At 43.6% G+C, this 13776-nt stretch overlaps 1 protein-coding gene across 2 annotated transcripts in view; it reads right to left on the bottom strand.

The window, feature by feature from the left end:
• Positions 1 to 6461, bottom strand: part of polr1c (RNA polymerase I and III subunit C) — a 39864-nt gene extending 33403 nt beyond the window's left edge. The window contains exons 1-3 of one of the 2 annotated variants that reach the window (XM_061789091.1): positions 6245 to 6461; positions 5757 to 5828; positions 1608 to 1715 (exon numbers count right to left, since the gene is read on the bottom strand). In XM_061789091.1, the coding sequence (XP_061645075.1) occupies positions 1608 to 1715; positions 5757 to 5828; positions 6245 to 6445 (381 nt within the window). In that variant the 5' untranslated portion in view covers positions 6446 to 6461. The remainder of the gene's footprint in view (positions 1 to 1607; positions 1716 to 5756; positions 5829 to 6244) is intronic. The other variant, XM_061789090.1, reaches the window with a different exon arrangement.
• Between the last annotated feature and the right edge of the window lie 7315 nt (positions 6462 to 13776).

The following is a 13776-nucleotide window of genomic DNA, read 5'->3' as shown; positions in this document are numbered from 1 at the left end:
AACTCCCATGCACTCTCGAGGACCCTGCCGAGGGTGTAGAGCTGGTCCACTGTTCCACGGCCAGGATGAAAACCACACTGCTCCTCCTGAATCTGAGATTCAACTTCCTCACGGACCAGTCTCCAGCATCCCTGAATCGACCTTACCAGGGAGGCTGAGGAGTGTGATCCTCCTGTAGTTAGAACACACCCTCCGGTACCCCTTCTTAAAAAGGGGGACCAGCACCCCAGTCTGCCAATCCAAATCGTGCTTCTCGACATTATCGCCCAGCACTAATTGTAGGTTATGACCGCCCACGATGTGCTGTGATGCAAAAGGTAGACTGACTGACTGACTGACTGACTGACACACACACACACACACACACACACACACACACACACACACACACACACACACACACGCATGCTGTCTCTTGTTAGTAATTCTATACCGGTACTAAATCAAACAGAAAAGTTACATTGTGTAATATAAACCAAAACGATTACTTGTTTGTTGTACCTTTGGATTTTTTGATTATTTTTTCGCTTTTTGACCTTTAAAATCTCAGATGGAAAAAACTGATCTCTTTCACTCGATCATCTGAAAATCACGTGATTAAATTGGTACATCCCTAGTGTGTACGTATCTATGTACATGTATGTATGTACAGGTATGTGCTGTATGTATGGAAATGTGTCTGTGCATGTGAGAATGTATGCATGCATGTATTATAATAATAAAATGTAAATTAAATTATATCCCCTAGTTATTTAATATTATTATTATAGGGTTATCATTGATAATTTGTTATTCAACAATGTAACTTTTCAGGATATTTTTAGTCGCAGTATAATATAAGTGGCTGAAAGAGAAACGCAGACTGTGTGTTGTGTGCGTGCGTGACACACACAACACACAGTCTGCCTTCCCTGAGTGTGCTTTAAACTGTTTGACGACCCAAGTGTATTTTATTGTAAAACTAAACACGCAACAAACAGAATTACATACATTGGATATTTAATTACAAGACACACAATTCTTTTAGAAATCGTCGGCTTAATGCTAACAGTCAATGGAAAACCCCATTGACATGCTAGCTAGAATTAGCATTAGATCACGGGGTGTTTTATTTTCAAATAACGAATAGTTATCCACAAACTCCATAGTAACATATCCAGACAGGTAATAACAATACTTGCAGGCATATATTAATCCTAATCTGTGAAAATCTACGTGTAGCTCAATGCATGTAATCGCACCACACTGCCCCTACGAGGCCAAGGCCACATCTCATTTTTGCCCCCTCACTGTCTGAAATTAAATCAGACAAACATTTTCCTGTCCATTAGAATTACCAACATTAGATATAGTAAATGCTACATATTTGTTTCTATTTCTATTTTTTTAATATTTTGATTGTTTCGAATTTATTTTTTATTGTTCTTTGAAGTTATATTTAAAAATGAGTTTGGTATTTGAATAAATACTATAGCTAGCTACTGATACTATAGCTTCTTAGCACCCTCTCGGTAAGTAAGTAGAAAGTTTTTTTTTCCCTCCATTAACTGTACAGCAATCGAGATTTCAGAAGTCATCATGTAACTGCATACAGACAGAAAACAAACCTCTGCAAGTAGGATCCTTCTGAAGGCATTGGCAATAGCTGCATCGATTCCCACCATGTCAAACTCCATCAAGTTCTCAGTCAGCTGTGCAACATCAATTCTGAAGCTCTGCAAAACATGTTAACATGAAATTACTACAGCACACTCACGAGTAAGGCCTGGTAAACACATAGGGACTTTGCAAATCTTAGATTTTTTTGTCCGTGACAAAACCCCACACATGAAAATATATGGCATTTAACAGTTTTGGTCGTAGTGTGTGATGTGCTCCGATAATATCAAAACGGAACACCACACACAGATACTTTTCCCATCGCTGATCTCGAAATCTCACGCGATCTCACAAAACCGAAGAAGAAAAACACTTCAAGCTTTCCACCGATGTTTCCCGAACGTTACCGTAGCTAGGACCTTGTAAAATGGCGCTGTCCACAAAAAACGAATTGCTTTGGAAAATACCTCCTGCCGTCTGGGAAACCCACTTTTATACAAGAAAACGACATCGGGTAAGAAACGTTTGTTTGGGTCGTTTCCTTTTGTTGAGTTAGGGTGCATATTTGATTAGAATTATTCTTTTTCACGTCACAATTCATGGCGTCATGACTCGGGAGAAGTCGGCTCTCCCCACACACGAAGACATTTGGTTGTAAATATTGAACACTTTCACTGTTTAAGATTGTTGGCCACGGCCTGTTTTGGACCGTAAAGTCAGGATGAATCCCCTTAAAACACATCAGACCTAAGGACAATTTAATAGGGTAATCTTATAAGACTTAAGATTGTCTGGCGTTTGATGTGCTTGGTCGGAAGGGGCAAAATCAGCACAAAAACAAGCCGATTGTCTTGTGTGTGTGTACCGGGCCTTTGTTGATATCCATCCATCCATTTTCTTTATCGCTTATCCTCACTAGGGTGGCGGGCTGCTGGAGCCTATCCCAGCTATCTACGGGCAGGAGGCAGGTTAACACCCTGAACCGGTCGCCAGCCAATCGCAGGGCACATAGAAACAAACAACCATTCACACACACATTCACACCTACGGGCAATTTAGAGTCCTCAATCAATTATCAAAATGGTAAATTGGCTTGCACATGTACAGCACATTTATAACTTCAAGGTACTCAAAGTGTTTTGACACCATCTCCTCCGCAAAACAAAATCTACCCGAGCTAGTAACTCTCACTTGTACGCACTTCAGGCAAATAAAAACTCCACAAACGATTGAGACGTCAAATAAATCTCTCACTCTTGTATCACTCACTTTGCTTGCGACACACTTGGTGTGAAGCTCCTCTCATTAACACAATGGATACATCAAAGCCCACTTCATGTGATTCAAAACATGAGCCGCAAATGACAGATTTTCTTTCCTACTGCAAAATTTTGGTTGCCACAATTAAATGAACCTGATCGTCGACGATCGGGTTATGCTGCATATGAAGCACTTTCAAGCAACTCAACCAGTAGTTAAAGGTGGGTACCAAGAGTAGGGTAGGGACGGGAGCATGCTGTGACAAGAGATTGCGTGATTTCCGAAGACGAAAAACATGGCGGCGCCCCTTGCACAGTCTTGAAAAAAAAAAAAAAAACAGCTACAACAAGATAAAAAGTATTTTTCAACGGCGGATTTCGCTTCGTTCTTTTTTCCTTCGCCAGCTTTGCGAGCAGCGGTAACTTACAGAGAGCCATTTGCTATTCGCACAGCTACGTCAACGCCAACTCGTCTCGTTATGGAGGATCCGAGCCAACGCGGCGAGCTGCCGCTGAAGAGGAAAAAAAAGTGTCCTCTTTTCAATCGACAAGAAATTGTCAATTGCACTTGATTTGCTTCGCCAGATCACCAAACTCACACAGCCTCCCCATATTGACAGAAAAAAACGGAATTGCTGAAATTTTGGCAGATTAAAAAAGAAAAACGGAAATATCACACAGCCATAAGTATTCAGACCCTTTGTTGTGACACTCATATTTAACTCGGGTGCTGTCCATTTCTTCTGATCATCCTTGAGATGGTTCTACACCTTCAATGGAGTCCAGCTGTGTTTGGTTATACTGATTGGACTTGATTAGGAAAGCCACACACCTGTCTATATAAGACATTACAGCTCACAGTGCATGTCAGAGCAAATGAGAATCATGAGATGGTGAGAAATACGATTCTCTGGTCTGATAAGACCAAGATATAACTTTTTGGCCTTAATTCTAAGTGGTATGTGTGGAGAAAACCAGGCATCGCTCCTCACCTATCCAATACAGTCCCAACAGTGAAACATGGTGGTGGCAGCATCATGCTGTGGGGGTGTTTTTCAGCTGCAGGGACAGGACGACCCCAAGCACACAGCTAAAATAACAAAGGAGTGGCTTCAGAACAACTCCGTGACTGTTCTTGAATGGCCCAGCGAGAGCCCTGACTTAAACCCAATTGAGCATCTTTGGAGAGACCTGAAAATGGCTGTCCACCAACATTCATCATCCAACCTGACAGAACTGGAGGATCTGCAAAGAGGAATGGCACAGGATCCCCAAATCCATGTGTGAAAAACTCATCATTCCCAAAAAGTCTCATGGCTGTATGAGCTCAGTTATGTGTGATAGTTTTTTACATCTACGTCTTTATGACAAATGTTATTTTCGTGAAGCAAATTTTAAACAAGGCTATGAATCTCAAATAATAGTATTTTTGTTAAAAAATGTTCAATAGCATGTCATAATCTTAGATACCCAAGCACTGTGTCAAATGTATTTTATGGAGAACATTGGTATATAATGTGTTTCTTTAATATGTTCCACTTTCTAGTATTATTTTGAATTACAAGAAATAATTTGTTGTTCTGTTTTGTCATCCATTTATTCCACTGCTTTAACTGGTAAGGTAGTTGCTGGTATTGTATCAGGTTCAGTATATGTATTATGCAGGTATGATATTGTGACAACCCTAATGTTAATAAGTGAAAAAGACTGTCTTAACAACATACAATCATCTTTAATGTTAGCAACGGCGTTCAAGATGGTCTCAGATTGGTATTACACAATATGGTCTCTATTTGAGAAAAAGCATTGTTTGGAATGCATTGTCTGATGCTGTGTGTGTGGTATAATGCATGGAGAAACTTTGGATACACAGTATTTTGATTGTTACATTAAGTTAATTTCAACTATACAATAATTTTGCTGTAAAGCATTGTGCTTTATCAGGATTATCCCATTTCTGTGCAAGGGGTCTTGTGATTTAGGATGATCTTAGAATCGAAACAGTAAATAAATACCGGTACTCAAGAAACCTACAGTTATGTTGCTCTAGAAAAAAAAACAAAAAAGACAAATAGCTGCAATTGGCTCCAGCACGCCCGCGACCCTGGTGAGGATTAGCGGTACAGAAAATGGATGGATGGATGAAAATCTGATGATGTGATAAAACCACATTCAAGAGCAAGCACTTCAATTCAAAGACGGCATAACTCTGGGGAATCGTATGCAAACATCATCAGCAACAACCGCAAGTCCCCGAAAAACACAAATTAAACCAGCAGGCAAAAATAACCAATTTTCAGACAGAGGAAAAAAAAGTTTTTTTCCTACCTCTAATGTCTTTCATTAGAGATAGCGACCAAAATATTCATGTCCCATAGCTGAATGGCCTAACGCAGTGATTCCCCAACAGGGTGACGAGCATGCCATGAGAGATCATCAGCTCTGCGGGAAACTATTCAATTATTTATAAATTACAAATATATATCTTTGTTCATCCATCTATGCCAGTCACATAATAACAGGCAGAACAATCAAATGCTCTTCCATTAGATGACAGAAGATAGAATAAACATGTTCGCCTTCATACAACAAAAGTCATTGTTAACTGCAAGTATATCAGCTTTGCGTTCAATTAAACTTCATTATGTTAAAATGAAATAATTCCTTTGTTAGTTATCAAGGTTACACAGGGGAAAAAAATAAAAATTCTGCCACTTTCTGGTTGATTAAACATAACTCGGGTCAAATTGACCCAGGAACAATATTGCTGTTCCCGAGAAACCAACGTAACAGGAGGGTGAAATGAGCCCAGGCCAAGACTTAAATGTTAGAATTACATTTCGACCAACTGGAGCCCTTAAGCAATGAAAGCATACATGATTTTAAAAAAAAAAACACCTTTTGGAATGTCTGCATATCCCAAGTGTCGTCATAGCCGGGGTAGTTTCCAGGGAAATCAGTTGTATGGACCTAAAATTTAAAAAGATAATCACAAAATAAAAAGAATCAGTAAAACATGCAATTATTATGCGCAGTACATCGCACTGATGCTGATATTTTGTGTAATATTAGTATTTGCTATTCCCTTAAGATAGCTCGCGAATGCTTAGATGCCAACTTGTAGCCAAAATACAAAACGAATCAATCGAGGACGAAAATGCTGGTTACGTCATCAGCCAGGGTTGGGGTTATAGGCCAGTATTGTGGAATTTACATTTAACAGAGCAGAAGAAAACATTGCTTGGCTAACACTCCCAAAGACGCTTGTTTTACAGTACCAGCATTTTAGGTTTTTGCGGAATTAACATAATAGACTGATTTATTTTTTTTTAAACATGGAAAACAACACCATATGATGGCATATCCAAAACGTGAAAATCACTCACATTTCTCACGCAAAACTCTTCTAAAATAATTCGATTACGAACTTCCTCCACGTTTCTACTAATGTCCGCCATCATCGTCTTCTTCGTGATTTTTTTCTTCTTCGTTTTCTTCTTCTTCTTTTTCTTCTTCTTCTTCTTCTTCTTCTTCTTCTTCTTCCTTTGAGTGTTTTGTGTTGGTTGGCAAGAAACCTCTAAGTGCATTACTGCCACTTAATGGTTTGGAGTTTGGCTCAGGTATGTCTTCTTACCCATGCATCCATCCATTTCCTTCACTGCTTCTCCTCACTAGAGTCGCGGGCGTGCTGGAGCCCATCCCAGCAATTACCCTGAACCGGTCGCCAGCCAATCGCAGGGCACATACAAACATACAACCATTCGCACTCACATTCACAGCTACGGGCAATTTAGAGTCTTCAATTAACCTACCACGCATGTTTTTGGGATGTGGGAGGAAACCGGAGTGCCCGGACAAAACCCACCCAGGCACGGGGAGAACATGCAAACTCCACACAGGATTTAAACCCCGATCCCCAGAACTGTGAGGCAGATGTAGTAATCAGTATTACACCGTGCCTGTGTCTTCTAACCCATTTCCGTCCATTTTCTGAGCCGCTTCTCCTCACTAGGGTCGCGGGCGCGCTGGAGCCTATCCCAGCTAACATCGGGCAGGAGGCGGGGTACACGCCGAACTGGTTGCCAGCCAATCGCAGGGCACACACAAACAAACAACCATTCGCACTCACACTCACACCTACGGGCAATTTAGAGTCTCCAATTCATGCATGTTTTTGGGATGTGGGAGGAAAACGGAGTGCCCGGAGAAAACCCACGCAGGCACGGGGAGAACATGCAAACTCCACACAGGCGGGACCGGGGATTGAACCCCGGTCCTCAGAACTGTGAGGCTGACGCTCTAACCAGTCGTCCACCGTGCCGCCAAGTCTTGAATTGCTTTCATAAATTGAATTGACTTGCAATGATAACCATCACACAAAGTCAAATCACTTTAACTAAATCATAACTACATTTATTTATCAAAGGTAAATAAATTAATGGCGGCACGGTGAACGACTGGTTAGCACATCTGCCTCACAGTTCTGAGGACCGGGATTCAAATCCCGGCCTCACCTGTGTGGAGTTTGCATGTTCTCCTCGTGCCTGCGTGGGTTTTCTCCGGGCACTCCGGTGTCCTCCCACATCCCAAAAACATGCGTGGTAGGTTGATTGAAGACTCTAAATTGCCCGTAGGTGTGAATGTGAGTGTGAATGGTTGTTTGTTTCTATGTGCCCTGCGATTGGCTGGCGACCAGTTCATGGTGTACCCCACCTCTTGTCAACTAGGTAACCGCCGTTGTTCCCCTAATGACCTGCCAAGTGCCTCCGTGACCCTGGTCGACTCCACGACGACCTCACCTCGCCATAACCTTAGCGGACCACTTTGTGACGACCAATCCCTAGACCCCTCTCGTGCCTTCCTAATCGTCCGACTAGACACAGGCGAGGTCACTGACTCGCGTGACATTACGCTACTGAGTAACATTCTGCTATTGCGACAGCTTTTGGGTGAACTAATCGCTAAAGGTACTTCTCGGAAGTTCTGTTTAACCATTGCACTCGAGCATGGACTCGGTGTTGGTCCACTCGGAGGACCTGTGAGGCCGCACTTCTTCAAGTCCCCTGTTGCCACCTCAACAGCGCTCAACTGATTTAGAGAACTCGACACGTTTCTCTGCCATCTTGTCCAACCACCGCACAAAGAGCCCTACTGCCCCAATGTTGCTGGTGGGATTTATTTGCACGACTTCCTGACAGAAGACGTCATCCTGGCCTTGTGGGCTGACAAATCAGTAATTTCTCAGGCACTGTTTGACACCCTACGACTTAAGCATCCTGACCTTCAATTAAGGCTGAAAACCTTTCGCTTTCCCGTTAATACCGTGCCGCCGTCTGCCGTCACTGCAGTGGGCGTGTGCGTCCTGAACCTGCAATGGAACCATCGCTCGTTAATTCACTGCTTCCTAGTCGTCCCCGATTTAAAACTTATGTTGGCGCGGATGTACTTGTTCGACTGGCCGTTCACGTTGAGACCATCAACAATGTTTTGTGGTCGCGCGCTAATAGCGACTCCGCTAACCATGTTCTTCAAACATTAAACCTTAAGTCGGGACAAACCGTCCCCGACGCTTGCGAAGTTTTGAGCGAAGACGAAGTTATAGTTAAAAACGTCGACTGTTAACTTCCCAGTTCAACTGGTCGTGCGTGCTAACCAATCAGTAACTGGTCCCCACGCGTTCTTTCAGCCGTCGTCGGAGTTTAACGACCTGGGTTTGTCGCTGCATGCCACATCCCTCTTCGACGCTCCCCGGACCACCGTGCTGCTAATTCACAACCACACACGGAACAACATCCACATCCCCAGATCTGCTAGGCTTGGCCTCTTGATCTGTCATCTCCGATGACGAACGACAGCGTTTGAGGGAAGTGCTCATCAAAAACGCCGCTTCGCTCTCTAATGACTCACTAGAATGCAGCCTAACTGACTTGCACATGGTCCGCACTCCGACCCCTTCCAAAACAACCGCAACCAGTTGACAATCTTACAAAAGGGGGGGATCGCACCTGTGATCCCAAAAAGGTTCACCAGGGGTCGCTCTTGTGACACAGGACCTTCCCTCAACCTTTTGAGCCCACTTGACCCCCTAATAAATAGTAAAGTTGCATTTTGTGGACTCTGTCCCTCATCAATGGACTGCATTTTCAGCCATCACGCTGCGCTTCATGGTGACTTCTCTACGTAGCTGGCCGCTCCTTCGATGACCGCTAAGTCATCTTGCATCTTTCGTGACTTTCACACATACGCGTGTTTTGACAAATCTTTTGCTGACAGAATAAGAAAGGAAGCAATCTTGTCTCTGTGAGTTTTTATTACAAGGAAAAAAGAAACGTCTTTGCAAAGAGAGGAAAAGGTACAAGTCTGACGAGTTGTCACCCCTTACTCGAGTCCAAGCAAACAATCATTTCCGTTATACAGAAGTGAGAGAGACAGAAAAGAGAAGGAAAGCAAAACAATTATCATCCAGCTGGACTGAATTTATCTTTATTGAAAAACAGCTAGTAGTCACAACATGGCTGGGAACAACGAGGACGCAAAGCATGGCCGGAAAACAGCTAGTAGTCACAACATGGAACAAGATAGCATGTGAAGGTTGTATAAACTAATAGAAGTAATATTTGGTATATATGAAACATACATTTTCCAACTCAACTCGCCCTTTTGATTATATCACACAGTCCACTATTAATCACATAAAAAAGGAAAATGACTAAACATTATTACATCCTAAGTACCTAAACGTTAACACTAAGTAATCAAAACATTAAAAGTTAATCAAACTAAATATTGCTAAACACTTAGTGATCAAAAACATGAAACGTTAATCAAGAACGTTAATCTTCTTTTCCTTTCGGCTTGTCGCGTTAGGGGTCGCCACAGCGCGTCATCCTTTTCCATGTAAGCCTATCTCCTGGATCCTCCTCTCGAACACCAACTGCCATCATGTCTTCCCTCACGACATCCATCAACCTACTCTTTGGTCTTCCTCGAGCTCTCTTGCCTGGCAGCTCCATCCTCATCATCCTTCTACCAATATGCTCACTATTTCTCCTCTGGATGTGTCCAAACCATTGAAGTCTGCTCTCTCCAACTTTGTCTCCAAAACATCGAACCTTGGCTGTCCCGCTGATGAGCTCATTTTTAATTTTATCCAACCTGGTCACTCCAAGAACGAACCTCAACATCTTCATTTCCGCCACCTCCAGCTCTGCTTCCTGTTTTCTCTTCAGTGCCACTGTCTCTAATCCGTGCATCATGGCTGGCCTCACCACTGTTTTATAAACTTTGCCCTTCATCCTCGCAGACTCTTCTGTCACATAACACACCTGACACCTTCCTCCACCCGTTCCAACCTGCTTGGACCCGTTTCTTCACTTCCTGACCACACTCACCATTGCTCTGGACGGTTGACCCCAAGAATTTAAAGTCCTCCACCCTTGCTATCTCTTCTCTTTGTAGCCTCACTCTTCCCCCACCACCCCTCTCATTCATGCACATATATTCTGTTTTACTTTGGCTAATCTTCAATCCTCTGTTTTCCGGTGCATGCCTCCATCTTTCTAACTGTTCCTCCAGCTGCTCCGTGCTTTCACTGCAGATCACAATGTCATCTGCAAACATCATGGTCCACGGGGATTCCAGTCTAACCTCATCTGTCAGCCTATCCATCACCACTGCAAACAGGAAGGGGCTCAGGGCTGATCCCTGATGCAGTCCCACCTCCACCTTAAATTCCACACCAAGTCTCCTTCTCTCCTTTCCTGCCAGAAGATACACCAAGTATTCTCCCGCCTGCCTCTCCGATCACCTTGGCTGCAGTGGTCCAGTCTTCTGGGAGCTCCTCCCGTCCACCGAGAGCCTGTCTCACCTCTTCCCGAAAAGCTGCACAACACTTGTCCTGTCTCAGCTTCCACCACATGGTTCTCTGCTCTGCCTTTGCCTTCCTAATCTTCCTCCCCACCACTAGAGTCATCTTACACACCACCATCCTATGCTGTCTAGCCACACTCTCCCCTACCACTACCTTACAGACGGTAACCTCCTTCAGGTTACATCGTCTGCACAAAATGTAATCCACCTCCGTGCTTCTTCCTCCACTCTTGTAGGTCACCCTATGTTCCTGCCTCTTCTGGAAAAATGTGTTCACTACAGCCATTTGCATCCTTGTTGCAAAGTCTACCATCTGTCCCTCCAAGTTCCTTTCCTGAATGCCATACTTACCCATCACTTCTTCATCACCCCTATTTCCTTCTATTACAATCTGCACCAATCACGACTCTCTCTCTGTCTGGGATGCTCAGAACTACTTCGTCTAGCTCCTTCCAGAATTTCTCTTTCACCTCGAGGTCACATCCTACCTGTGGGGCATAGCCACTAATCACATTACACATAACACCCTCAATTTCAAGTTTCAGCCGACTCACTCGATCTGATACTCTTTCCACCTCCAAGACATTCTTAGCCAACTCTTCTTTAAAATAACCCCGACTCCATTTCTCTTCCCATCTACACCATGGTAAAATAATTTAAACCCTGCCCCTAAACTTCTAGCCTGACTGCCTTTCCACCTGGTCTCCGGGACACACAATATATCAACCTTTCTCCTAATCATCATGTCAACCAACTCCCGAGATTTTCCTGTCATAGTGTTTCATAAATTGTTGAAGTTATCATTTATTTGCTTAGCTTGCATTAGTATTATGGACGATTTTGATGGTTGTTTGCTGACCTTGGGGGAAAGGAAGATGTCTCGCCTTCTGGAAGATGACTCAGCGGGAATCGTCAGAGAGAGGCGCCTTGACCAAGGACACGTGGCCGGGTGTGTTGGTCTCATGTCTTCACCTTGAAACCCTCCCCTTAGTATGTTATGTCTTGTAGCTTAGATACCTCCCTATTTCAAATAAAATACAGGAGCAACAGGGGAGATTGTTGAGAGCGTGATGGGAGACTGGAGCTGAGCAATCTCCCATACGTCCTCCTCATCGACACACAAAAATAATATATCAAAAATAGAAAAAGAGGGATATGACGACTTATTCTTCCGGCTAAAGATGGCGTCCAAAAGAGAAAAAGGAAGAAAGAAAAAGAAGGACTTAGAAAGTGAACAGAAAAGGCAGACAGGTAGGGATAAAGAAATGTTGCTTCAAAGACAGGAAGATGACGGGACAGGGAGGAACATTGTCTCCCATTCCCAAAATAACAAATATAACCACAGACGAGGGAGACATGGATTTATATCCAATGATTGAGGTGGCAAATCCAAACGTCCAAGCGAACCAAAAAGAAACTATTTTGGTCTACAGGACCTGGACTAATGAGGATGTGAAAAAGGCCGTAGCCGGCATCACAATCATTTTACCAGACAAATTAAAGGAACTGTATAAAAATACAAGTGTCCCACACATTTCATTTACACAACAATACGGTGATAAGCTAAGACCAATAGCTTATTTTTCGACCCAATTGGACAGCGTGACGTGCGCATTACCGCATTGTGTCAGAGCAGTTGTGGCAGCCTTGATGGCAGTAGAGAGCAGTTCCACAATTGTGTTATTTCATCCATTAACTCTTAAGGTCCCACATACAGTGTCTGCTCTCCTATTGCAAACGAATATGGCGTTTTTCACCTGCAAGACATTTATCTTGCATGGCCATCTTGCTGTCACAACCACATTTGACTGTTGAGCGATGCACAACCTTAAATCCAGCCACATTAATACCCGGATGAATATCATAATAATAATAATAATACCTGATGAAGGCACGCAGCATGATTGTCAGGAATTGGCTGAACAAGCTGCTGAATTAGTTGCATTCACAGAGGCATGCAAACTAATGATAAATGATGTTACAAGCTATACTGATAGCCAATATGCGTATTCCACAACAAGAACGCAATTATTGGGAAAAACAAGATGCAAAACTACCAAATGAAATTTACATTAGCACAGAAGGGAAACAAATACTTGCAAAAAATAAAAATAAATAAATAATAATTTAGGGCGGCACGGTGGACGACTGGTTAGAGCGTCAGCCTCACAGTTGTGAGGACCCGGGTTCAATCCCAGGCCCCGCCTGTGTGGAGTTTGCATGTTCTCCCCGTGCCTGCGTGGGTTTTCTCCGGGCGCTCCGGTTTCCTCCCACATCCCAAAAACATGCATTAATTGGAGACTCTAAATTGCCCGTAGGCATGACTGTGAGTGCGAATGGTTGTTTGTTTGTATGTGCCCTGCGATTGGCTGGCAACCAGTTCAGGGTGTACCCCGCCTCCTGCCCGATGATAGCTGGGATAGGCTCCAGCACGCCCGCGACCCTAGTGAGGAGAAGCGCGACAGAAAATGGATGGAAATAATAATTTAAAAAAAAAACTATTCAAATGGGCTGCTGTATTGAGCCATGGTGTGTCACGTCTCAACCGGAGGGATGGTGGCACAGATACATCGACACTTTACAGCCCTAAAAAATAGCAGAAAGAAACACGTGGGTTCATTTAACACACTGTAAAAGAGTCATTTCAGCTGAGTACTCAAATAGGGAAGGTTTGCATGAGCAGCTCAAGGCTACCTCTTGAATGACGTTCCAAAACCGCATAGCTGTCGACATGCTCCTCGCGAGAGAGGGAGGTGTTTGCGCTATGTTTGGAGAACAATGTTGTACATACATTCCAAACAATACTGCTTCAGATGGCAGCTTGACCAGATGGCCTACGGACTCCTCCTCCCTGTGCCACCAAGGGGGCTGGACTGCCTTTTGGCGTAATTTTTCCATTTTTGTATTATTTTGTGGTTTAAAACCATCCATCATCCATCCATGTACTGGCACAGGGAGAACATGCAAACTCCACACAGGTGGGGCCGGGGATTGAACCCCGGTCCTCAGAACTGTGAGGCAGACGCTCTAACCAGTCGTCCACCGTGCC

The sequence above is a fragment of the Phyllopteryx taeniolatus genome, chromosome 11 (assembly GCF_024500385.1).
Source record: "Phyllopteryx taeniolatus isolate TA_2022b chromosome 11, UOR_Ptae_1.2, whole genome shotgun sequence".
In the NCBI taxonomy this organism is placed as follows: Eukaryota; Metazoa; Chordata; class Actinopteri; order Syngnathiformes; family Syngnathidae; genus Phyllopteryx; species Phyllopteryx taeniolatus.
Note: the sequence above shows the minus strand (reverse complement) of the source record. Positions and strands in the feature narration are given on the sequence as shown.